The 25745-nt window shown below is 42.6% G+C and overlaps 1 protein-coding gene across 1 annotated transcript in view; it reads right to left on the minus strand.

Annotated features, from left to right (window-relative positions):
* The window catches only part of PASK (PAS domain containing serine/threonine kinase), a 145622-nt gene that overhangs the window by 70291 nt on the left and 49586 nt on the right, over positions 1–25745 (minus strand). The window contains exons 7-11 of the mRNA XM_075861368.1: positions 15904–16146; positions 13023–13155; positions 12817–12925; positions 4192–5198; positions 882–1060 (exon numbers count right to left, since the gene is read on the minus strand). Coding sequence (XP_075717483.1) covers positions 882–1060; positions 4192–5198; positions 12817–12925; positions 13023–13155; positions 15904–16146 — 1671 coding nt within the window. The remainder of the gene's footprint in view (positions 1–881; positions 1061–4191; positions 5199–12816; positions 12926–13022; positions 13156–15903; positions 16147–25745) is intronic.

Genomic DNA, 25745 nt, shown 5'->3' on the forward strand with positions numbered 1-25745 from the left:
TCATAATGACCCAAAAAATAAAGTTAGCATATTATTTAAACCACAAGGTGAACGCTGTAAATAATAAATATGAAAAAAACAACGTCAAAATTGCTATTCCCCATTTTGAGAAAAAGTTAATAAAGAAAACCTTTTTTTAAAAAAAATTGCTTCCCCCCCGCCCCCCAAAAATAATAACGGTTAATCAATGAGTCCGCTGTTTCCCAGAATGGTAGAAATGAAGTCCGGCAAAAAACAAGCCCTCATATAGCGACGTTGATGGAAAAATAAAAAAGTTACGGCTGTTTGAAAGCGGCGACACAAAATAAAATTATTTTAGTTCACAAGTGTTTTCCATTCTGCAAAAGTAGTAAAACATAAAAAACTATACAGGTTTGGTATTGCCGTAATCGTACCGACCCACAGAATAAAGGTAGCATGTTATTTACGCCGCAAAGTAAACAGCGTAAATGTAAAATGCGTAGACCAATGGTTAAATTGCTGTTTTTTTTTTATATCCCCCCAAAAAAAAGTTAAGAATTTTTTTTTTACATACCCCAAAACGGTGCCATTGAAAAATACAACTCATCTAGCAAAAAACAAGCCCTCATACAGCCATGTCCATGTGAAAATAAAAAAAGTTATAGCTCTTTGAATGTGAAGATGGAAAAACTAAAAAAATTGCTTGGTCATTAGGGCCCAAAATGCATGCAGGATGCATTAGAAGCGTGCAGGATGCATTAGAAGCGTGCAGGATGCATTAGAAGCGTGCAGGATGCTTCATTGCTGCGATAAGGATTGCAGTCTAAGCTATACCATGTGGCGGACTGGGTGCATGAGGGACTTTAGTCTATATTATAGAGGACTCTTGTGTTTTACTGCTCCAAAGTGTTGTCACCTACCTCTCCCAGGCTACGCTCAGACTGCTCCAGAAGTGACTGAGAGGAACTAGCCAAACTGGAGAGCAGAAGACGAGTTCTGGCAATCGCTTCCCTCTGTCCCTGCATCATGTCTTTACAAACCCAGACATTGAATAACGGCAAGCCAGAGGAGCACGCAGCATGCACTTCAAACTGCATATCTGCGGGACACACAAAAAGAAAAAGAAATTAAGTAATAAATAAACAATGTGTCTTTTTTTTAGATTTCAAATAGAAACATATTCTAAGAGTAATATCTGTAAGGCTCTGTTCACATTAGCAGAACCATGACAGCTATGTAAGGGCCTGTTCACATCAGCGTTGGCTTTCCCTTCCGGGGTCCCGTCGGAGGTTTCCGTCGGATGAACCCCACAACGGAAAGTCAAACTGAAACCACAGCTTCCGTTTCCGTCACCATTGATATCAATGGTGACAGAAACATTGCTAATGGTTTCCGTTCGTCACCATTCCGGCAGGTTTCCGTTTTTTTGACGGAATCAATAGTGCTGCGACTGCGCTATTGATTCAGTCGTTAAAACGGAAACCTGCCAGAATGGTGACAAACGGAAACGTGTATTTTTGATGCCAAGAATAATGCTGCAGACTACACTATTGTTGACAAATATACCAGAATACTAACAAAGTGTGAGAGGGGGGGATGAGGGGGGAATACAGTGTGAACAGAGCCTTAGAAAATTTGATTTCAGTCTAAATGTCAATGATATATTCGTGGTATTGTATATCCCCCACCTGGATAGAGATAAATTAGTTCTCCGTAATATTGAAAGAAATGAAAATAGATCCGGAGTAATAAAATATAACTTTTACTGAACTTGTTTAAAATAGATAACAAACATGTGTCAATGAGTAAGGATATCAAATGCCAATACTGCATGCCAATTCGTATTCAATGATTTATATCAAAATCAAACAAAATTTCTGAAGACAGCAAGAAAATATCAGTCCGCCTTAAATAAGGTTTCCTAGTATTATGATGTATTATGATCACTTTCATCAGGAGGTTTTATCCAATATCTTTTCCTCTTGCAAGGACCACATATATAGATTAAAGTAAAAGACCTGGGGCAGTTGCCCTCCTACCCCTTATTTTCAGTTGGTAGTCCTTTTGGTCAATGTGTCCGAGGATGGTTATATGGCTTCTCCTGAAGGGATAGATGGTAAATATTTCTCCCAACGCGTTTCCCTGCTGACCAGGCAGTTCCTCAGGGGAGATGGGTCAAAGCAGCAGCTGTATCCAAATTTGAGGTTTAGCTGCCTAGAGATCAGTATTGCCGTCAATTAGTATGAGACGAAGGCTCATAGGTCTGAGCCTGCTTGCAGTGGCAAGGGGTATCCTGTTTAAAACATTCTTGCAGTGGCAAGAAGTTTAGTCCTTCCAATTTGGAGGTAAACAAAAAGACGCCTGTTCCTGGCGTTTACCTCCAAATTGGAAGGTCTAAACTTCTTGCCACTGCAAGAATGTTTTAAACAGGATACCCCTTGCCACTGCAAGCAGGCTCAGACCTATGAGCCTTCGTCTCATACTAATTGACGGCAATACTGATCTCTAGGCAGCTAAACCTCAAATTTGGATACAGCTGCTGCTTTGACCCATCTCCCCTGAGGAACTGCCTGGTCAGCAGGGAAACGCGTTGGGAGAAATATTTACCATCTATCCCTTCAGGAGAAGCCATATAACCATCCTCGGACACATTGACCAAAAGGACTACCAACTGAAAATAAGGGGTAGGAGGGCAACTGCCCCAGGTCTTTTACTTTAATCTATATATGTGGTCCTTGCAAGAGGAAAAGATATTGGATAAAACCTCCTGATGAAAGTGATCATAATACATCATAATACTAGGAAACCTTATTTAAGGCGGACTGATATTTTCTTGCTGTCTTCAGAAATTTTGTTTGATTTTGATATAAATCATTGAATACGAATTGGCATGCAGTATTGGCATTTGATATCCTTACTCATTGACACATGTTTGTTATCTATTTTAAACAAGTTCAGTAAAAGTTATATTTTATTACTCCGGATCTATTTTCATTTCAGTCTAAATGTGTAAGCTTATCTTGCACTTTTAGAACTTAATGTGATCCTATAATTATAAGGCAAATACATAGACAACTATTCCCTAATATACATATATTTTGTTTATATGGTTTCCTAAATAAACATGGTCTTGTAATTTTAAAGGAGAAGAAATACGCTTTATTTTCCAGAATGTAATATGCATAAAAATTCGACAAAATTATATGCACATCTGAGATTTTGTTTTCAATCTAAACGTGTTTTCTGATCCTAGGGTGAGCCTACAATTATACAGTATATTAGACTATTATATAGCAGGGAATACTGCTTGTATTATTGGAATTATGGAAGTATATAGATAATAGAACAATGAGCCCAATGGGAATTCAAACTCCCTGCATCTTTTATGTCAGAAGAGACAGGCTGTTTTACAAGAGTAGACATCTTATTGCCATTTGAGTGAAAGGTACTGACAGATATAAGTGCAAGGTAAGTGCTGATGCAAAGCAAATGAGGGTTCTCAATAGCCACTAGAATATAGTGGAAATAACCTTTATCTTGCCATTTATATTAACTAGCTACATACAAACCAAACTGTTTTTAAAAAGGTTAACATTGTTAAAGTTATTTTTTAAAGGGTTTGTCTCACAAAGATAACGACTTTTTAAATAGAAGGCAGTTGGGCGATCAACTGATCGCCTAAGGTCTGCCTTCTATAACCCCTGGAGATCAGCTCTTATGGCCGGGAGAAAAATAGTTTTTTGCTTGCTGCAGGGGAAATGAAGTATTACTTGGCGACCAATAAAATGACCATGTCATTGTGAAACAAAACTTTTACCTACACCTTTGTCCTCTTACATAAATCACACGCTATGTCTCTTTACAGAATTTTTTTGTGTTATCTTTATCAACATTTATTTTTCACAATGTTGCTTGGACATATAACACAATCTGACTCATATCAATTAATCTCAAAGAAAAATGGTCCTTGTTGCCCACAGCGGCCATAGTTCATGTTTGATGTTTCTAAGGTCGTTTTGAAAATCACAACTGAGCTCGGATTGATTTCCATGGACAACAAGACCATTCTTCTACTGAGAAAGTCTTGATACAAGAAGCCAAAAGCACTGGTGAAACAGGGTGCTTGGTTTGAATCTATCCATGGGGAAATTTGGTTAGCCATATATATTTGCTTTTCTGCAGTTCAATTCTTAACCAATTGAAAACAAAGGAATAGCAAAGCTTTCTTACAGAGTCTGGAGCCATCCCGGTGATAGCAGCTTCCGGTGAAAACTCCTTCTCGAATTTCAGAGCTGATGTATTGAGTTGGAAGGTCTAGAGGAGTCATTGCATATCGTGGCACCATCAATGACTGAGTAGAACCATCTGTAGCAGGTGTAGATGTTGCATGGGAATACTCCTTCCTTGGAAGTTGCACATCTTCATCTTGCTCTGAGGCTACATCTGGCGATATGTTGGAAGAGTCATTGAGTAAGCCAGGAATATCTTGCTCTGGGTATGTATCCCTAGAGGGTCGTAGTCTCCGGGGTGAGTGGCTGGTAGATTGATGTTCAGGCTCAACAATAGTGAATGGGACTTCATTAATAGCACACACTTCATCATGTTCAGGATACAATACACTGGATAAAGATGAGGAATCTTGCAGAGGAGACTTTGTATCTAGAGAGGAGTTATTTTGTGAAAAAGCTTGTGATTTACCAATGACTGGACTACTGTGACATAATGGAGAGGGACTTGAGACTACAAGTGATTTATCAAGACAGGTTGCACATTGTTCTGTGCTAGTGCAATGACAAAATATAGTGTCGCTTGTTCTGTCTTTGTGGGGGGTGGCATTAACGGCGGTATCAGAGCATTTAGAAAGAGTAACTGCTGGGAATACTGGAAAAACAGGTAATGGAGCTACCTGAACGGAAACTGGTGACGTATTGTCCACAGACGGGGGCTGTGTTTTCGTCACCTTTGAGGAACCGTTAGAAGACAAAGAGGAATTATTTACACAAGATGCTGTCTGTTTACTGTGACTTCCTGTTAAGTTCATACTTTGCAGACAGTGGGTGAGAGGCGCCAAATCCAGCTCCATACCCAAGCTTGGAAGGAGGTCACGTAGGTTGCATTTCTCTCTCCCCTGACGTCCCTGCCCTGGCTCATCTTGTGTAGGTGTCCCAGGAGAGAAGCAGCATGCAGGCAAGGTACAATGGTCTCCATAAGCAGCTTTATGTTGGCCATTAATTGTCCTAAGAATACAAAGAAAGTGGCGTCACCATACTGCAAATAACAAAATGTCATCTTTTACAGTGAAATAAAGAACCTCTTTACTTAAAGAGTACTCGTAAAATTTCTGTTACACTGTATTATGAGAAACTTTGTAATTTATATTCAAATATATCAGGGATAAACTATTGTATTTTTGCATACAAGACTCTCAGACACAAGAGTCATGCTCAGCAACTCCTCCCCAAACTTTATCACAGGATTTTGAAACAAGACTATGGCCATCTTGTCGTATTCACCTGGCTATGACTGCAAGTTGTTGTTTTTTTCCCTGGAGAGCCTGCCTAGTATTAACATATTCAAAATCGCAGCATTTAGTATATATTTGCAAAAGGCACCAAAAATACAGCTATTAAAAAAAATTGGTATGTTATGAATATTAGACTGATATTAGTAAGTGATTAAGATAAAATGTAATTAAATTCCAAATGGTCAGGAACCCCTTAGTTATGGAAAATTTCAAAAGCCTTTTTTTTAAGGTACCTGTTCAGTTCTGAAGTGGCTTTGAGGGGCCTACATATTAGAAACCCCCATAAAACACCCCATTTTAAAAACTAGACCCCTTAAAGTATTCAAAACAGCATTTAGAAGTTTATTTTAACCCTTTATGTATTTCACAGGAATTAAATCAAAGTGGATGTGAAATTTGCAAATTTCATTTTTCTTGCTGAATTTCAATTTTATTCCATTTTTTTTCTGTATCACAGAAGGTTTTACCAGAGAAACACTACTAAATATGTAATGTCCAGATTCCAGTTTTTAGAAATGTCCCACATGTTTCTCTACTGCGCTCGTGGAATAAAACACAAGCCCTAGAAGCAAAGAAGCACCTAGTGCATTTTGGGGCCTCTTTTTTATTAGAATATATTTTAGGCAGCATGCCAGGTTTGAAGAGGTGTTGAGGTGCCAAAACAGTGGGAATCCCCCAAAAGTGACCCCATTTTGGAAACTACACCCCTCAAGGAATTAATTTATGGTTATTGTTACCATTTTGACCCTACGGTTTTTACTCAGCACGTATTTGAATTGGGCTGTGAAATTAAAAAAATGATTTTTTTCCAATAAAATGTAATTTTTCATCAACATTTCTTATTTTCACAGGGAACAAAATACCTCATTTTGTTGCCCAATTTCTCCTGAATGCAGCAATACTCCATTTGTGGCGATAAACTGCCGTTTGGGCCCATGGGAGGCCTCAGAAGGGAAGGAGCGCTGTGTGTTCTTTGGAGTGCAGATTTTGCTGGATTGGTTTTCGGTGCCATGTCGCATTTGCAAAACCCCAGAGGTATCAAAGCATTGGAAACCCACCAGAAGTGACCCCATTTTGGAAACTACACCCCTCAAGGAATTCATTTATGGGTGTTGTGACCATTTAGATCCCACAGTTTCTACACAGAATTTATTTGAATTGGGCTGTGAATTAAATAAAATGTAATTTTTTCCAAGAAGATGTAGTTTTGGCTCAAAATGTCTTATTTTCACAAGGAATAAAATACCCCATTTTGTTGCCCAATTTCTCCTGAGTGCAGTAATACCCCATTTGTGGTGAGAAACTGCCGTTTGGGCCCATGGGAGAGCTCAGAAGGAAAGGAGCGCTGTGTGTTCTTTGGAGTCCAGATTTGCTGGATTGGTTTTCGGGTGCCATGTGGTATTTGCAGAGCCCCAGAGGTATGAAAGCAATGGAAACCAACCAGAAGTGACCCCATTTTGGAAACTACACCCCTCAAAGAATTCATTTATGAGTGTTGTGACTATTTAGACACCATAGTTTTTACACAGAATTTATTTGAATTGGGCTGTGAATTAAAAATGGTTTAATTTTTTCCAATAAGATGTAGTTTTGGCTTAAAATGTCTTATTTTCACAAGGAATAAAATACCCCATTTTGTTGCCCAATTTCCCCTGAGTGCAGCAATAACCCATTTGTGGCGATAAACTGCCGTTTGGGCCAATGGGAGGCCTCAGAAGGGAAGGAGCGCTATGTGATCTTTGGTGTCCAGATTTTGCTGGATTGGTTTTCGGGTGCCATGTCGCATTTGCAGAGCCCCAGAGGTATCAAAGCAATGGAAACCCACCAGAAGTGATCCCATTTTGGAAACTACACTCTTCAATAAATTCATTTATGAGTGTTGTGACAATTTAGACCCCATAGTTGTTTCACAGAATTTATTTGAAATGGGCTGTGAATTGACAAAAATGTAATTTTTTCCAATGAGATGTCGTTTTGGCAAAAAATTTCTTATTTTCACAAGGAATAAAATACCCAATTTTATTGCCCATTTTGTCCTGAGTGCGGCAATATCCCAGTTGTGGTGATAAACTGCCGTTTGGGGATTTCATGGTGCAAAGTCATGTATGCAGAAGCCCCTGAGGTACCAGTACAGTTGAAACCCCCAAGAAGTGACCCCATTTTAAAAACTACACCCTTGAGGCATTCATCTAGAGGTGTAGTGAGCATTTTGACCGGGTACGGCAGTGGGTTCTCCCGGGTACGGCAACACCTTCAACGTGGCTGTTATCAGCTGCCTGGGCACACGACAGGGCTCAGAAGGGAAAGATGAGGGGGATAAGCTGTGCGGAGTGCATCAGGGTAAGTAAAACTGGGGTAGATTAAAAATAAAGGGATGTATGATACATTTTAAAACACTCTTTCATACAGAGCCTTAGTTTTTCGGGACACGTGTCACATTGATATAGTGTGTCCTTCCTTATCCCCATCCTATAGAAGACTTTGCACCTCTGACTTTTTCCCTTCTTGCCAGTTTGGGGAACTTTTCGGTATGATGTGCACGACCAGCTTCTTATGCCACACCGCATGGCGCTGTAGGGCTTCAGGACTTGATCTGACAAGTCCACCTCTCCCATGTACCTATTGTAGTCCAGGATGCAGTCTGGTTTGGGGGTCTCTGTACTGGTACCTCGTACTGGTACATGGGTACTGGTGTGACATCTATCTTGTCCTTGTACTTGACACACAGTATGTTGTTGCTAGATTGTGCCCTGGTCTCACCCCTTCTGAGTGTTTGCCCTGCAGAGTCTTAGGGAGGCCTCTCAGATTTCTTCTAGCCGTGCCGCATGCCGCAGGACTTCTTGAAGCGACGCACTTGCAGAGCGGGACGCTGATATAAAAATTATCCAGGTAGAGGTGGTGCTGGGGGCTGAATACTGCTGTCCTTCCCTTCATATATCCTAAATTTGTAGGTATACCCTAATGCACTCTCGCACAGCTTATACATCTTCACGCCATACCTTGCCCTCTTACCCGGCAGGTACTGGCAGAATTGAAGCCTCCATTTAAAATGTACCAGGGACTCAACAATAGAAATACACGTCTCGGTGGTGTATGCTTGGGAAAACCGGGCACCGAAATGGTCTAATAGGGGTCTCAGTTTATACAAACGGTTAAAACTGGGGTCATCTCGGGGTGGGCACGGCTCATTATCAGTATATTGTAAGAAGCGAAGTATTGCCTAATTTATTTATTTTTTTAGGCTACAGTTCAGTTCTGAAGTTGCTTTGAGGGGCCCATATATTAGAAACCCCTATGATACACCCCATTTTAGAAACTAGACCCCTCAAAGTATTCACAACAGCATTTAGAAAGTTTATGAACTCTTTAGAAGTTTCACAGAAATTTAGAGCAAAGTAGAGGTGAAATGTACATTATTTTTTTTGTCAGAAAATCCTCTTTATACCATTTTTTTTTATAACACAAAAGGTTTTACCAGAGAAACGCAACTCAATACTTATTGCCCAGATTCTGCAGTTTTGAGAAATATCCCACATGTGGCCCTAGTGCGGTAATGGACTGAAGCACCGGCCTCCGAAGCAAAGGCGCACCTAGTGGATTTTGAGCCCTCCTTTTTATTAGGCACCATGTCCGGTTTGAAGAGGTCTTGTGGTGCCAAAACAGTGGAAACCCCCCAAAAGTGACCCCATTTTGGAAACTAGACCCCTTGAGGAATCCATAGTAGTTTTCTTGGGGTGCATGCGGCTTTTTGATCAGTTTTTATTCTATTTTTATGTGGCGCGGTGACTAAAAAATAGCAATTCTACTATTGTTTCTTTGTTCTATTTTTTTTTACAGCGTTCACCGTGCGCTATAAATGGCGTATTCACTTTATTCTGCGGGGCGATACGATTACGGCGATACCATATGTTTATAGTTTTTTTATGTCTTATGGTGTTTGCACAATAAAATACGTTTTGTAAACAATCATTCACTTTTTGTGTTACCTTATTCTAAGAGCCATAACGTTTTTATTTTTCCTTCAAGAAAGCCGTGCGAGGACTTCTTTTTTGCGTAACGAACTGTAGTTTCGATCAGAACCATTTTTAGGTACATGCGACTTTTTGATCTCTTTTTATTCCATTTTTTATGCGGTGAAGTGACCAAAAAATAGTGATTCTGGTACGGTTTATTATTATTTTTTTTTACGGCGTTCACCGCGCGGGATAAATAACTAAATAATTTTGTAGTTCAGGCCGTTACGGACGCGGCGATACCAATTATGTATAGTTTATTTATTTATTTTAATAATAAAGACTGATAAGGGAAAAGGGGGGATTTTTACTTTTAAAACTTTTATTTTCTTATTTTGACACAACTTTTTTTTACTTTTTTACTTTGTCCCACTAGGGGACTTGAGGGCAGGAGGCCCTGATCGTTATTCTAATACACTGCACTACATGCGTAGTGAAGTATTAGAACTGTCAGCTACTCACTGAGAGCAAGCATAGTGGGTCCTGACTCTGTCAGGGCCCACTAGGCTTCCGTCGATGGCATAGCCGGACGCCATTGTTTGGTGTCCGGTTGCCATAGTCACCATCGCCGGCCGCTATCGTGTAGCAGGCCGGCGATGGCGGATTAACCCCTAAGAAGCCGCGATCGCTATTGAACGCGGCTTCTGAGGGGTTAATCTGCTGGGACCACCGCGATCGGTCCCTGCACATTGAGCTGTGATAGCCTGCTGTCGGAAACAGCAGCTATCACAGCTCATGAACGCGCCCCGTGCGAACGGCGCCGTGTTTACTCCATGACATACTATTATGTCATGGAGCGCGAACGATGCACTTACCATGACATAATAGTATGTCCTGGAGCGTTAAGGGGTTAAGGGACACTCCATGATTCGAGTATACATCCAGTCCTGAATATCTGTTTTCTAAAAGAAAAAAAAACAGCTGTTCCCAGAGGTAAGCCATGTCCATCTTGGGCCTAATGACATTCTGTATTTTTGCAGTCACCTGGAGCCAGTTTGATTCAGGAACCCTCTCTAAGCTCATCCTCAAGTCCTGAACAGATCCCCAGGGGCTTTGGACAAGAAGATCAGATTAGGTGAAAGCATCCCTATCCTGGTGGCAATAGGATGGAAATCTCAACAAGGGCACCCAGAAACCAAGATCTCGGTCACTACAGATGCAAGTGCTTGGGGAAGGGAAGCCCAGATTGGGGCCTCCTTCTAGGGCATGTGGCCTTGAGGAATTCTTCACCAGTCCTCAAACTTTAGACAGTGGAGAGCTGCCCGGGAAGATTGTAAGGCAGGGAGCCATCTGATCTTAAACAAGCATATAAAACTTTACTCAGAACACTGTACCACAGTGAGCTTTATCCAACAGCAAGATTGTACCAGCCGCAAAGCTCTACGAAACCTGTCATCACAGATTCTCAGCTGGGCAGAACTGAACATCCCCTCTCTGACTCCAGATCACCTGAGTGGTGCAAAGAACCAAGTAGCAGATTTTGATGAGTCGCAGACATCTAGACCCAGCAGAATGAATTCTGAATGAGGATATACCTGTATGGATCTATTTGCCACAAAACAGAACTAGAAGATCAAAAGATTCTTCTGTTTAAATCCAAGCGATAAACCTACAGGGGTTAAATGTTCTGGCTCAGAATTGCGATTTCAAGTTGGACTATGCCATCCCTCCTTTTCCTCTCATTCACAGTGTTTTTACAAGATACAATCTCAGAAAGCCCAGATAATTCTGGTAGTCTCTCTATGGCCCAAGAGAAGTTGGTTCAGTCTACTTAGATGCAGAAGAATCTCTTATCCTTCCACACAGAGAAGACCTAATATAATACATGTCCAATCAAGTGTCCAAACAACAGAACCCTACACTAAGCAGCCTAGATCCTGAAAGGGTAATTCTGAAGGGTAAAGAGTTATCAGATCGGGTTACCTTCATCTTCAAACCAGCAGGAAACAGGTTATTTCATCTCTATAAACGTATACACTAGAGATGTTGGACAGTCCGAAAAGCAGATTAAGACCATTTTCTCTGCGCCTTTTCATAACATGAATGAGCGTGAAAGACAGGTCATTATTGGGTGTAAAGTTGTTCATGCCAAACAACAGATCTGCATCCCATCAATAGAAGCCCAGACCAGGCCACAGATCAAGGAAGAGATGGATTGGCAATTTGTAGTTTTAAGTTATGGCGTCGTTGTCCAGAACGACAACCTTCACAGACCAGCCATAAACGACAAGTCATTCAGAAAACGGCTGCTTAAAATCCCTAATGTATGGCTAGCTAAAGATCTGGGAAAAAATTCCTGTCCTGGTGTGGGGAAAAAGAGCCAGACCCTCTGTGTCCCCCACATCCCAGAGGTTCTAGATTTTCTCCAAGACGCCGTGGATTATGTACTTTGCAAGTTGAATAGCCACTCTATTTATGCTGTCATGTCTCAGAATAAAGAAGTCACAGACACGCTGACTTCAGCGCGCTGTCACTTAGTTAATGTTCCAGAGTGCTGGGGCATTTAGTACTTGTGGTGCGGGGTCTGGCACTGCAAGCTTGAGTCTAAGTATATTTTATATATTCACGCTACCCCTGCCCTCCAGACGCTGAATGACACTTTTCTCCTTATTACTGTGCAGAAGGAGAAAAGTGTCAATTAGTGGCTAGTGGACGGGGGGAGCGTGAATATATGAATATAGTTAGTCTCATGGTTGCAGCGCCGGACACGCACTCCCAGTACTAAATGCTCCTAAACTACGGAACATTAACGAAGAGACAGCACACTGATAAGCAGGTATGTCACTGCTTTTCTCTGCCCTCAGCCTCATCATCCATGGTCAAAGTTCAAATCAAAATGATAAATATTGCTCTATTTACCTTTCATTTGTCCCTGTATAATACAAACAGAAGCACAAAGTGACTTCTTCGGACACCAAGCTAAAACTGGTTAGCTCAGTGTCTGCAGGAGAGGTATAGCATAGTAGGAGGAGATAGCACTTTTTTGACTAGTGTACGCCTCTTAGTGGCAGCAGCTTAACCCAAGGTATGTGTCCTCTGAAGACATGAATGAGAAAGTCTGATTGGTTAGATTCTAACCAATGGACCGTGCACCCATAGCAACTTTTCTGCCGGAGAACCTCCACCAATTAGACTTTTATGTCCATCTAACAATATTGTTCTAGCATAGGCCAAAGTATAAGTCTGAATATATACCTATATTGGTAATCACAAGCTGTAAAAATATCACAATGTTACACAAGGTAAACTTGAATCTGTATTTCCGAATATCGAAATAAAAATTTACATGAATAAAAAAAAAGAGAAAAGAAAGGATACCTCGCAGATAGGGGAGATGAGGGGCTCAGTACTATAGAACAAGCAGGGTGTTGGTATCCTTCTCCAGTCACTAGTAGATCCTCAGATTTGCATTTCTGAACAGACTTCTCTACAAATCAGAGCACAAAACAATGAGGGTTATTTAATCATCGAGAAAAGTGCACCTCCTATGCAGATTTTCTTATTTTTATGGCTAGGTCTCTTACCAGAAGAGCCATTGCAAATGACCTCACATGATTTGCTTCTAAGTTGTGCCTCTTCTGGTGGCGACAGTAGAGAAGACTCTTCCTCAGCACTGCGCATATAATGGTAAAATCCAGGAATCAGGAAGGCAATGTTCTAAAAGAAAGAACACTGTGATACTAAAACAATCTAAAACAGTCACTTAAAAAACAAATGATAAATTAAGGGAGAAACAGAAATGGAGGAAACCAACTTTCTACCCCCACAAAACTGCCAATTGTATTCAATATAAACATAGGTAAAGAAAGAAGGAATCCTGCAGGAAAATCCTTACACCTTTGAAAGGGGCTGGATGCAATTTCTCGTCTAAACGTTTCAAAAGAAAAACCGACAAGCACCTTTATTGCAAAACATCCCGCTGGGCATCTGAATCCACTATCTACATTCTCCAAGAAGCTCAGAAGTATAACAGCTGTTACAGAGGCCCTATATATTAGTTCTTGCTGGCTGTGCTCTGCCCCTAAGAATAACATACAATTCTGCTACTTTAGATGAGGGAGGCCCTGTGATAAGGAGAACGGGGGACCCCGAAGTTCTCCATGACAAACCTCGGACTTCCGGGGTCTGTCTGCAGCTCCGGAGAAATGACTTGAGCACCGGTCGCGCTTGTGCGCATGCGTGATCAGCGCGCCTTTTATTTTTATTGACTTTCGGTCCCCCGGTCTCCTTATCGCTGCCAGCGATCACACATGTATCCCCTAACCTGTGGATAGGGGATACATCTCTTTCATAGGACAAACTATAGGCTGTTTTTTTTTTTGTGGGGGGTCTGTATGGTGTTATCTACAGGGGGGACTCTGTGTGGCGTTATCTACAGGGGGTGTCTGTGTGGCGTTATCTACAGGGGGAACTCTGTGTGGCGTTATCTACAGGGGGGACTCTGTGTGGCGTTATCTACAGGGGGTGTCTGTGTGGCGTTATCTACAGGGGGGACTCTGTGTGGCGTTATCTACAGGGGGGACTCTGTGTGGCGTTATCTACAGGGGGGACTCTGTGTGGCGTTATCTACAGGGGGGACTCTGTGTGGCGTTATCTACAGGGGGGACTCTGTGTGGCGTTATCTACAGGGGGGACTCTGTGTGGCGTTATCTACAGGGGGGACTCTGTGTGGCGTTATCTACAGGGGGGGCTGGATGGCGTTATCTACAGGGGGGATTTGGGGCTGTAAGACGTTATCTACAGGGGGGTCTGTATGGCGTTATCTACAGGGGGGACTCTGTGTGGCGTTATCTACAGGGGGGACTCTGTGTGGCGTTATCTACAGGGGGGACTCTGTGTGGCGTTATCTACAGGGGGGACTCTGTGTGGCGTTATCTACAGGGGGGACTCTGTGTGGCGTTATCTACAGGGGGGACTCTGTGTGGCGTTATCTACAGGGGGGACTCTGTGTGGCGTTATCTACAGGGGGGACTCTGTGTGGCGTTATCTACAGGGGGGACTCTGTGTGGCGTTATCTACAGGGGGGACTCTGTGTGGCGTTATCTACAGGGGGGACTCTGTGTGGCGTTATCTACAGGGGGGACTCTGTGTGGCGTTATCTACAGGGGGGACTCTGTGTGGCGTTATCTACAGGGGGGACTCTGTGTGGCGTTATCTACAGGGGGACTCTGTGTGGCGTTATCTACAGGGGGGACTCTGTGTGGCGTTATCTACAGGGGGGACTCTGTGTGGCGTTATCTACAGGGGGGACTCTGTGTGGCGTTATCTACAGGGGGGACTCTGTGTGGCGTTATCTACAGGGGGGACTCTGTGTGGCGTTATCTACAGGGGGGACTCTGTGTGGCGTTATCTACAGGGGGGACTCTGTGTGGCGTTATCTACAGGGGGGACTCTGTGTGGCGTTATCTACAGGGGGGACTCTGTGTGGCGTTATCTACAGGGGGGACTCTGTGTGGCGTTATCTACAGGGGGGGCTGTATGGCGTTATCTACAGGGGGGATTTGGGGCTGTAAGACGTTATCTACAGGGGGACTCTGTATGGCGTTATCTACAGGGGGACTCTGTATGGCGTTATCTACAGGGGGGGCTGTATGGCGTTATCTACAGGGGGGATTTGGGGCTGTAAGACGTTATCTACAGGGGGGGGTCTGTATGGCGTTATCTACAGGGGGGACTCTGTATGGCATTATCTACAGGGGGGACTCTGTATGGCATTATCTACAGGGGGGACTCTGTATGGCATTATCTACAGGGGGGACTCTGTATGGCATTATCTACAGGGGGGACTCTGTGTGGCGTTATCTACAGGGGGGACTCTGTGTGGCATTATCTGCAGGGGGTGTCTGTATGGCGTTATCTACAGGGGGGATTTGGGGCTGTAAGACGTTATCTACAGGGGGGACTCTGTGTGGCGTTATCTACAGGGAGGACTCTGTGTGGCGTTATCTACAGGGGGGTCTGTATGGCGTTATCTACAGGGGGGCTGTATGGCGTTATCTACAGGGGGCTGTATGGCGTTATCTACAGGGGGGCTGTATGGCGTTATCTACAGGGGGCTGTATGGCGTTATCTACAGGGGGCTGTATGGCGTTATCTACAGGGGGCTGTATGGCGTTATCTACAGGGGGTGTCTGTATGGCGTTATCTACAGGGGGGATTTGGGGCTGTAAGATGTTATCTACAGGGGCTGTGTATGGCGCTATCTATAGGGGGCTGTGTATGGTGCTATCTATAGGGGGGTGCGGTGTGCTGGAATCTATAGGGAGGCACTATCTACAAGGGGGGGGGTTGTGTGATACCCAGCGGAGGGGGGGCCCCAGTCAAAAGTTTGCTATGGGGCCCAGTCTTTCCTAGTTACGCCCCTGCTCATATGCAAAACATATCCCTATAAAACAGGACTTCTACCTTCCCCATGAGCTGCGTCCGGTCATATCCAAAAAGGGAACGTGAAAATGTTCCAGTGATTCCCTGGATGGTACCATCTAGCAGAAGAGTTATCAGACCGCTGATGGAGGACAGGACACTGAGGCTGGCATAGTATTCTTCTACTGGAGACACCTCTTCTGAAAAATCATTTATTAAAGTCAGGCTGAGAGGAAAGGTAGCTCCGTTACGTGTCACTCCAACGACTCGTTGTTGCTGTATGCTCTGAAACAAAATAAGACACACAACACAATTCATAAGCCAAATTAGCATTTGCCCCTACTTAACAGAGTAATCTGTGCAAATGAATGATTGAACGATCTGCTCTTTAGTAAGACCTCAGTGATTACCATTATCCAGCTATTCTGCATCATAGATCAAAATGTTAGAACCACATAAACATCTTAAGATTTATTATTGGTTGGATTGGGGTCTGCAACTTTTTGCCACTCCAGCTGTTGTAAAACCCAGCATGCCCTGACAGCCTTTGAATGGAATAATAATGTCAGGGCATTCTGGGAGTTGTAGTTTTACAACAGCTGGAGTGCTGAAGGATGCTGAGCCCTGGGTTGGAATATCAAAATGCTCTAATAACTACGGATCATGCATTATCGATTTGCACCAAAAACAGAGGCTTCAAGGGGAGTGGCCTGAATCGGAAGCCCACTAAACAAGGTTGTGGTCACAATCACTAGCTTGGTGGTTTAAGTGGCTTGTGAACTAAGTGGAGTTCTAAAACCGGATTGTGTTGCTGTACTTCTGTATTGTGTTGCTGTATTTCTGTATTCGTTCCAGCTGAACAGCTGACGAGGGGGAAGGGGTTAACTGGACACAGGTGGTATAAATTAGTCAGCAGACCTCATTTTGAGCTTGCTCTTTCTGAGCTTGGTGGTTTAAGTGGCTTGTGAACTAAGTGGAGTTCTAAAACCGGAGTTGAAAAGAGGAGTTGAAGCCCCAGTAAGTACTCTTCTTTTTCTTTGACAATTATTCGCTGTTTTGGTGTAACTTGGATAATGGATAGCAAGATTGGAGGTTTTCTTCAGTGCACAGTTTGTCATATGTATACACGACTGGAGCCGGAGTTCCAGGGTGAATATCTCTGTGGCAGATGTGAGCATGTTGTTCACCTGGAAGCTCGTATTAGAGATCTGGAGGAGCAGAATGCAACACTGAGGAGGATAGACAATTTTGAGCGGAGCTTGCTGCTCACAGAGCATGCAGTTAGTGGGTTAGAACTGGAGGGTGAAGACATGGGTGAGCAGGATCAGGTAAGTAGCTGGGTTAATGTAGTTAGGGGCAGTAGAAAGGGGTCAAAGACAAGGAAGGCCGATCCGGTTTCTGGTATTCCAAGCAAAATTGCCAGGTTGGGTGATGATGCGAGGGTGTCAGTCTCAGAAAAGGCAGCCCTAGTGGATACTGATCTCCCTAACAGCCGGGAGAACAGCCCAGCTAGTAGTCGGCGGGATGGTAATGCAGGCAAGCCAAGACAATTGATAGTCGTAGGGGATTCTATAATCAGGAAGACGGATAGAATAATTTGTCGCCAAGACCGCCTCAACCGAATGGTTTGCTGTCTCCCTGGTGCCAGGGTTCGGCATGTGGTGGAACGGGTGGACAAATTGCTGGGAGGGGCTGGTGATGATCCAGCTGTCGTGGTCCATGTCGGTACCAACGACAGAATAAATGGTAGGTGGAGGAGCCTTAAGAATAATTTTAAAGAACTAGGCTACAAGCTGAAGGGAAGGACCTCCAAGGTTGTATTCTCAGGAATACTGCCTGTGCCATGCGCATCACAGGAAAGACAGCGGGAGCTTAGGGAGTTAAATGCATGGCTAAGGTCTTGGTGTAGAGGAGAAGGATTTGGGTTCCTAGAGCACTGGGCTGACTTTTCATTGGGGTACAAACTGTATTCTGCAGATGATTTGCACCTAAATGGAAGGGGGTCCGCTGTGCTGGGGGAGAGAATTCTAGCTGGGGTGGCGGAGTTTTTAAACTAGGGCTGAGGAGGGAGGTCAATGTAGAAAAAAAAGGGGTAGCCAGGTTAGAGAGGGGTCAGACTATATTGGTGGGGGGAGAAACAGAATGTGGGGAGAGGACTAGACAACAAGATAAGGAGATCCTTTCGTTACAAAACATCAGTGTAAATAAAAAGGACCGATTAATGTCAAATCACATTTCTGATAATAAAAGTGAAAAACTGACAGGCAAGTTAAAGTGTATGTTCACAAATGCCAGAAGTCTAGCAAGCAAAATGGGGGAGCTGGAGGCCTTGATACTGGAAGAAAATATAGATATAGTTGGTGTTGCTGAAACATGGCTGGACTCTTCACATGACTGGGCTGTAAATCTACAGGGTTTTACACTTTTTCGTAAAGACAGGACAAATAGGAAAGGTGGTGGTGTATGTCTGTATGTGAGAAGTGATATGAAGGCGAGTGTGAAAGAGACAATAGTGGGTGAAGACTGTGAGGAGGTTGAAACCTTGTGGGTGGAACTAGAAAGGGAGGTGATCACTGAAAAAATTACTTTTGGTGTAATCTATAGACCCCCCAATATAACTGAGGAGATGGAAGGTCAGATATATAAACAGATGGAGCGGGCTGCACAGGCGGGTACTGTAGTGATAATGGGAGATTTTAATTTCCGGGATATTAATTGGTGTCATGGTTCGGCTTCAACTGCAAAGGGGAGACATTTCCTCAACCTGTTGCAGGAAAATTTTATGGGCCAGTTTGTGGAAGACCCGACTAGAGGTGAAGCTCTGTTGGATCTGGTCATTTCTAATAATGCAGATCTTGTTGGGAATGTCAATGTTCGTGAAAACCTCGGTAACAGTGATCATAATATAGTTACATTTTACCTATACTGTAAAAAACAAACGCAGGCTGGGAGGGCAAAAACATTTCATTTTAAGAAAGCCAATTTCCCCAGGATGAGGGCTGCAATTCAGGATATAGACTGGGAAGAACTAATGTCAAATAATGGAACAAATGATAAATGGGAGATTTTCAAATCTACTTTGAGTTATTATAGTGCAAAATTTATTCCTACAGGTAATAAGTATAAACGACTCAAATTAAACCCCACATGGCTTACACCTTCTGTGAAAGGGGCAATACATGACAAAAAAAGGGCATTTAAAAAATACAAATCTGAGGGTACAGCTGTAGCCTTTGTAAAATATAAAGAGCTTAATAAAATCTGTAAAAATGTAATAAAATTAGCAAAAATACAAAATGAAAGGCAGGTGGCCAAGGATAGTAAAACAAATCCTAAAAAATTCTTCAAGCATATAAATGCAAAAAAGCCAAGGTCTGAACATGTAGGACCCCTAGATAATGGTAATGGGGAGTTGATCACAGGGGATCAAGAGAAGGCAGAGTTACTAAATGGGTTCTTTAGCTCTGTATATACAACTGAAGAAGGAGCAGCTGATGTAGCCGGTGCCAGTGCTGTTAATATATCAGTTGATATACTGAATTGGATGAATGTAGAGATGGTCCAAGCTAAATTAAATAAAATAAATGTGCACAAGGCTCCGGGACCAGATGGGTTACACCCTAGAATTCTTAAAGAGCTTAGTTCAGTTATTTCTGTCCCCCTTTTCATAATATTCAGAGAATCTCTAGTGACTGGTATAGTGCCAAGGGACTGGCGCAGGGCAAATGTGGTGCCTATTTTCAAAAAGGGCTCTAGGTCTTCCCCGGGTAATTATAGACCAGTAAGCTTAACATCCATCGTGGGGAAAATGTTTGAGGGGCTATTGAGGGACTATATACAGGATTATGTGACAATAAATAGCATTATAAGTGACAGCCAGCACGGTTTTACTAAGGACAGAAGTTGTCAAACTAACCTAATCTGTTTTTATGAAGAGGTGAGCAGAAGTCTAGACAGAGGGGCCGCTGTGGATTTAGTGTTTTTAGACTTTGCAAAGGCATTTGACACTGTCACCCATAGACGCCTAATGGGTAAATTAAGGACTATAGGTTTAGAAAATATAGTTTGTAATTGGATTGAGAATTGGCTCAAGGACCGTATCCAGAGGGTTGTGGTCAATGATTCCTTCTCTGAATGGTCCCCGGTTATAAGTGGTGTACCCCAGGGTTCAGTGCTGGGACCACTATTATTCAACTTATTTATTAATGATATAGAGGAAGGGATTAATAGCACTATTTCTATTTTTGCAGATGACACCAAGCTATGTAATATAGTTCAGACTATGGAAGATGTTCATGAATTACAGGCAGATTTAAACAAACTAAGTGTTTGGGCGTCCACTTGGCAAATGAAGTTTAATGTAGATAAATGTAAAGTTATGCATCTTGGTACCAACAACCTGCATGCATCATATGTCCTAGGGGGCGCTACACTGGCGGATTCACTTGTTGAGAAGGATCTGGGTGTACTTGTAAATCATAAACTCAATAACAGCATGCAGTGTCAATCAGCTGCTTCAAAGGCCAGCAGGATATTGTCGTGTATTAAAAGAGGCATGGACTCGCGGGACAGGGATGTAATAATGCCACTTTACAAAGCATTAGTGAGGCCTCATCTAGAATATGCAGTTCAGTTCTGGGCTCCAGTTCATAGAAAGGATGCCCTGGAGTTGGAAAAAATACAAAGAAGAGCAACGAAGCTAATAAGGGGCATGGAGAATTTAAGTTATGAGGAAAGATTGAAAGAATTAAACCTATTTAGCCTTGAAAAAAGAAGACTAAGGGGGGACATGATTAACTTATATAAATATATTAATGGCACATACAAAAAATATGGTGAAATCCTGTTCCTTGTAAAACCCCCTCAAAAAACAAGGGGGCACTCCCTCCGTCTGGAGAAAAAAAGGTTCAAGCTGCAGAGGCGACAAGGCTTCTTTACAGTGAGAACTGTGAATTTATGGAATAGCCTACCGCAGGAGCTGGTCACAGCAGGGACAGTAGATGGCTTTAAAAAAGGGTTAGATAATTTCCTAGAACAAAAAAATATTAGCTCCTATGTGTAGAAATTTTTCCTTCCCTTTTCCCTTCCCTTGGTTGAACTTGATGGACATGTGTCTTTTTTCAGCCGTACTAACTATGTAACTATGTAACTATGGATGATTTACCATGGTTGGGGTCACACGCCCTGGAACATGGCTGAGTGACTGGACAAAGAAAATTGCTTATCGAGCAATAAAAAGGAAACGTTTTGGAAAATGAGAAGTCCAAAAATGCTCTTCAGTGCCATCCATCAAATGCGGTGGAATGAAGAAAATAAATAACAATTTGGCTAACTTTAAATTCTTCCTCACCTTGGTGTGAAACTGCAGCTCGAATTATGCCTGAAAAAACGCCCCTAAATTGCCTACAAACATCTGCCCATTGCTTGCAATGGGTTTTACGGTGTTCTGTTCCCACGAGGTGTAATTTTACGCGTCGCTGTCAAAATACGGCGCGTAAAAAGAGGCCCGCGGAAAAGTGCATGTCACTTCTTGGGCCGTTTTTGGAGCCGTTTTTCATTGACTCCATTGAAAAACAGCTGCAATAACGGCCGTAAAATACGCAGCGAAAAACCCGGGTTGCTACAAAAACTTCTGAAAATCAGGAGCCGTTTTCGCCTGAAAACAGCTCCATATTTTCAGACATTTTTGGTCACTGCGTGTGAACATACCCTTATGGTCACTATACCACTGCAGAACTATAGTTCCCACTTTATCGGTCAAGATCTGTACTACTGGCAAGAAACATGGAGCCTAATGGGTAGCTGATTCTAGGTGATGATCACCTCCGTGCTTGTTGCTTGGCTGCTTTTTAGATGAGCTCCATTAGGGCAGAGATGTGACCTATGACTACATTAAAGGGGTATTCCCATACATGGTATATACCATGTCTGACAGATGTGGGTCCAAGCTGTGGGATCGGCACCAATCTCTAGAACAGGGGTAACGGCTGTTTTTTGTAACTCACATTAAAGAGACTAGAGAGAGACACATACATGCACGGCCACCTCTCCATTCATTCTCTACATAATAAAGCAGAGGACGCCTCACCAGGGGGACAGGAGTCAGATGACTCTGCCTTCTGGAGATGGATGCAGGTTTTAGAGCTGCGACCTACATCTATCAGACATTTATGGCATATCCCGTTGATATTCCATCAATGTTTAAGATAGGCATACCCCTCAGTCTCTGGAAGTCTGAAATTCACCTCCAGTCTTATCATAAGTCCAAGCTGCCCCCCCCCCCCCCCCACGCTGCAACTGAATAATGTGATGTAAGGCCCCATGCACACAACTGTGCCCATAATCACAGTCCGGATTACGCTGACGGCCACCCGAATTTGCGGTCCGTCCGTACTCCTATATAAAGTATGGGAGCACGGTCCGTAAAAAGTAAAAAATAGGACATGTCCTATCTTTTGCGGAGCCTTTCTACAGCACGAACAACTTTCTGTAAAAAAAAAGGAAAGGTGTCCGTGGGCAATAGAGATGAATGGGTCCATAATTACGTCTGAATTCTACAGTTGTATGCACTTGTCCTAAGGCCTTATTCACACGAGCGTGTGCGTATTGCGCACGCAAAAAACGCTGCGTAGCAGTTCCGTGTGTCATCAGAAGGTGCTGCGTGGCTGCGTGATTTTCACGCATATGCCATGCTTATGACACGCGGTTTTGAAGTTTATAAAAAGAAATGGAGGAAGTGCTATTATTTTTTCCTTCATTTCTTTATCTACTGTTGCGGGAATCACGCGCGTCACACGGAAGTGCTTCCGTGTGCCGTGCCGTGCCATGAAGTCAATGGGTGTGTGATGCGAGAAAAACGGTTAAGTATAGGACATGTCGTGAGTTTTAGGCAGCGCACATACGCTGCATGAAAATCACAGACTGTCTGAACGGCCCCATTCACTAACATAGGTCAGTGCGATGGGCGTGATTTTCACGCGCGTATCACAGACGTAATACACGTTCGTGGGAATAAGGCCTAAGGCTCTATTCATAAAATGTATTCTCCGCCTTCTTCTATGTGCCATGTACAGGGTTAACTATGCAATTAACACGATCTTACGCTGGATCTATAATTAAACTCAGTCATAAGGGGCTTTAAATATTAGAAAAGCAACGAATAGAGCAGATTTCCAGGCATGATTTAAAATGAGCTACGATCTGATGATTGCCATGGGTAAATATCGCCTTTGCACTTCTTTGTATAAATCTCTACCACAGTGCACTACCCTTTTTAGGCTTCATATTTGGTGTCATTGTAAGAAAGATTGCCCATGCAGAATGATGGTGCCACCACCATGCTTTACAGTGTGTATAGGGTGGCATGCCGGATTGCAAAACAGCATTTTGATGTAATGAGATTAAAGAACCTGTAACTGGTGAAGTACCCGAGCAATAGCTTTCATATGCACATTCTCCCATCTCAGCCACAGGGGATTGTAACGCATTCAGAATTGCCAAAGGTCTCTTGTCGGTATCTGCCAATCCAACATGTGCCTCCTTTTTAGAAAAGAGTTTGTAACATACAGTAGCTGCCCGCACAGACTGCGAATGGACACTACTCCATTAGAGCAGCGCCAGTATCCTCTGAAACACCAGATAGAAAGATGGTGGTGTTACTGTAATCGCTGCAAATAGTTATTAGGATGCCTGTCCTCTGTAAAATATGTGCATACAAGATTGGCAGGGACATAAACAGTCAACACGGATTTTATCATAATTCCCTAGGGAAAGGTTTTTGACCAGAGAATCTCTTTAAACATATATTACCATTTAACAAACGGAGTGTTAAAAGTCCTTACTCAAATGTCAGTGTTATTGATAAAATGTATAAATTGTAGTTCACTTCCACACGTGTATATATAACAGCAGCTTCACACTACCACCAATGCAAAGATACAAAAAATATAGTTTCAACTGCTGTATGTGTATGTATATAGATATACTTTTGAGTTTTAATTTTTTTTAATTTGCTCGGAAAAAACCTAGAGCAAGGCTTGTATTAGGCGATCAGTTTTAGTGATGTCACTAATCTGCCAGGGGGTGCAGAAGATGAGTTTGCGCCACTTGCAAAACCTACCTAACTAAACTCCTATATATATATATTTTTTAAGTCACTGATCAGAGATATATATATATATATATATATATATATATATATATATATATATATACACACACACACACACACACACACACACACTACCGTTCAAAAGTTTAGGGTCACTTAGAAATTTACTTATTTTTGCAAGAAAAGCACAGTTTTTTTTCAATGAAGATAACATTAAATTAATCAGAAATACACTCTATACATTGTTAATGTGGTAAATGACTATTCTAGCTGCAAAGGTCTGGTTTTTAATGCAATATCTACAAAGGTGTATAGAGGCCCATTTCCAGCAACCATCACTCCAGTGTTCTAATGGTACATTGTGTTTGCTAACTGTGTTAGAAGGCTAATGGATGATTAGAAAATACTTGAAAACCCTTGTGCAATTATGTTAGCACCGCTGTAAACAGTTTTGCTGTTTAGACGAGCTATAAAACTGACCTTCCTTTCAGCTAGTTGAGAATCTGGCGCATTACATTTGTGGGTTCGATTAAACTCTCAAAATGGCTAGAAAAAGAGAGCTTTCATGTGAAACTCGACAGTCTATTCTTGTTCTTAGAAATGAAGGCTATTCCATGCGAGAAATTGACAAGAAACTGAAGATTTCCTACAACGGTGTGTACTACTCCCTTCAGAGGACAGCACAAACAGGCTCTAACCAGAGTAGAAAGAGAAGTGGGAGGCCCTGCTGCACAACTGAGCAACAAGACAAGTACATTAGAGTCTCTAGTTTGAGAAATAGACGCCCTCACAGGTCCTCAACTGGCAGCTTCATGAAATAGTACCCGCAAAACGCCAGTGTCAACATCTACAGTGAAGAGGCAACTCCGGGATGCTGGCCTTCAGGGCAGAGTGGCAAAGAAAAAGCCATATCTGAGACTGGCTATTAAAAGGAAAAGATTAATATGGGCAAAAGCACACAGACATTGGACAGAGGAAGATTGGAAAAAAGTGTTATGGACAGACGAATCGAAGTTTGAGGTGTTTGGATCATACAGAAGAACATTTGTGAGACGCAGAACAACTGAAAAGATGCTGGAAGAGTGCAAGACGCCATCTGTCAAGCATGGTGGAGGTAATGTGATGGTCTGGGGTTGCTTTGGTGCTGGTAAAGTGGGAGATTTGTACAAGGTAAAAGGGATTTTGAATAAGGAAGGCTATCACTCCATTTTGCAACGCCATGCCATACCCTGTGGACAGCGCTTGATTGGAGCCAATTTCATCCTACAACTGGACAATGACCCAAAGCACACCTCCAAATTATGCAAGAACTATTTAGGGAAGAAGCAGGCAGCTGGTATTCTATCTGTAATGGAGTGGCCAGCGCAGTCACCAGATCTCAACCCCATAGAGCTGTTGTGGGAGCAGCTTGACCGTATGGTACGCAAGAAGTGCCCATCAAGCCAATCCAACTTGTGGGAGGGCATTCTGGAAGCATGGGGTGAAATTACTCCCGATTACCTCAGCAAATTAACAGCTAGAATGCCAAAGGTCTGCAATGCTGTAATTGCTGCAAATGGAGCATTCTTTGACGAAAGCAAAGTTTGAAGGAGAAAATTATTATTTCAAATAAAAATCATTGTTTCTAACCTTGTCAATGTCTTGACTATATTTTCTAGTCATTTTGCAACTCATTTGATAAATATAAGTGTGAGTTTTCATGGAAAACACAAAATTGTCTGGGTGACCCCAAACTTTTGAACGGTAGTGTATGTATATATTATAAATGGCCAAA

The sequence above is a fragment of the Rhinoderma darwinii genome, chromosome 4 (genome assembly GCF_050947455.1).
Source record: "Rhinoderma darwinii isolate aRhiDar2 chromosome 4, aRhiDar2.hap1, whole genome shotgun sequence".
Taxonomy (NCBI): Eukaryota; Metazoa; Chordata; class Amphibia; order Anura; family Rhinodermatidae; genus Rhinoderma; species Rhinoderma darwinii.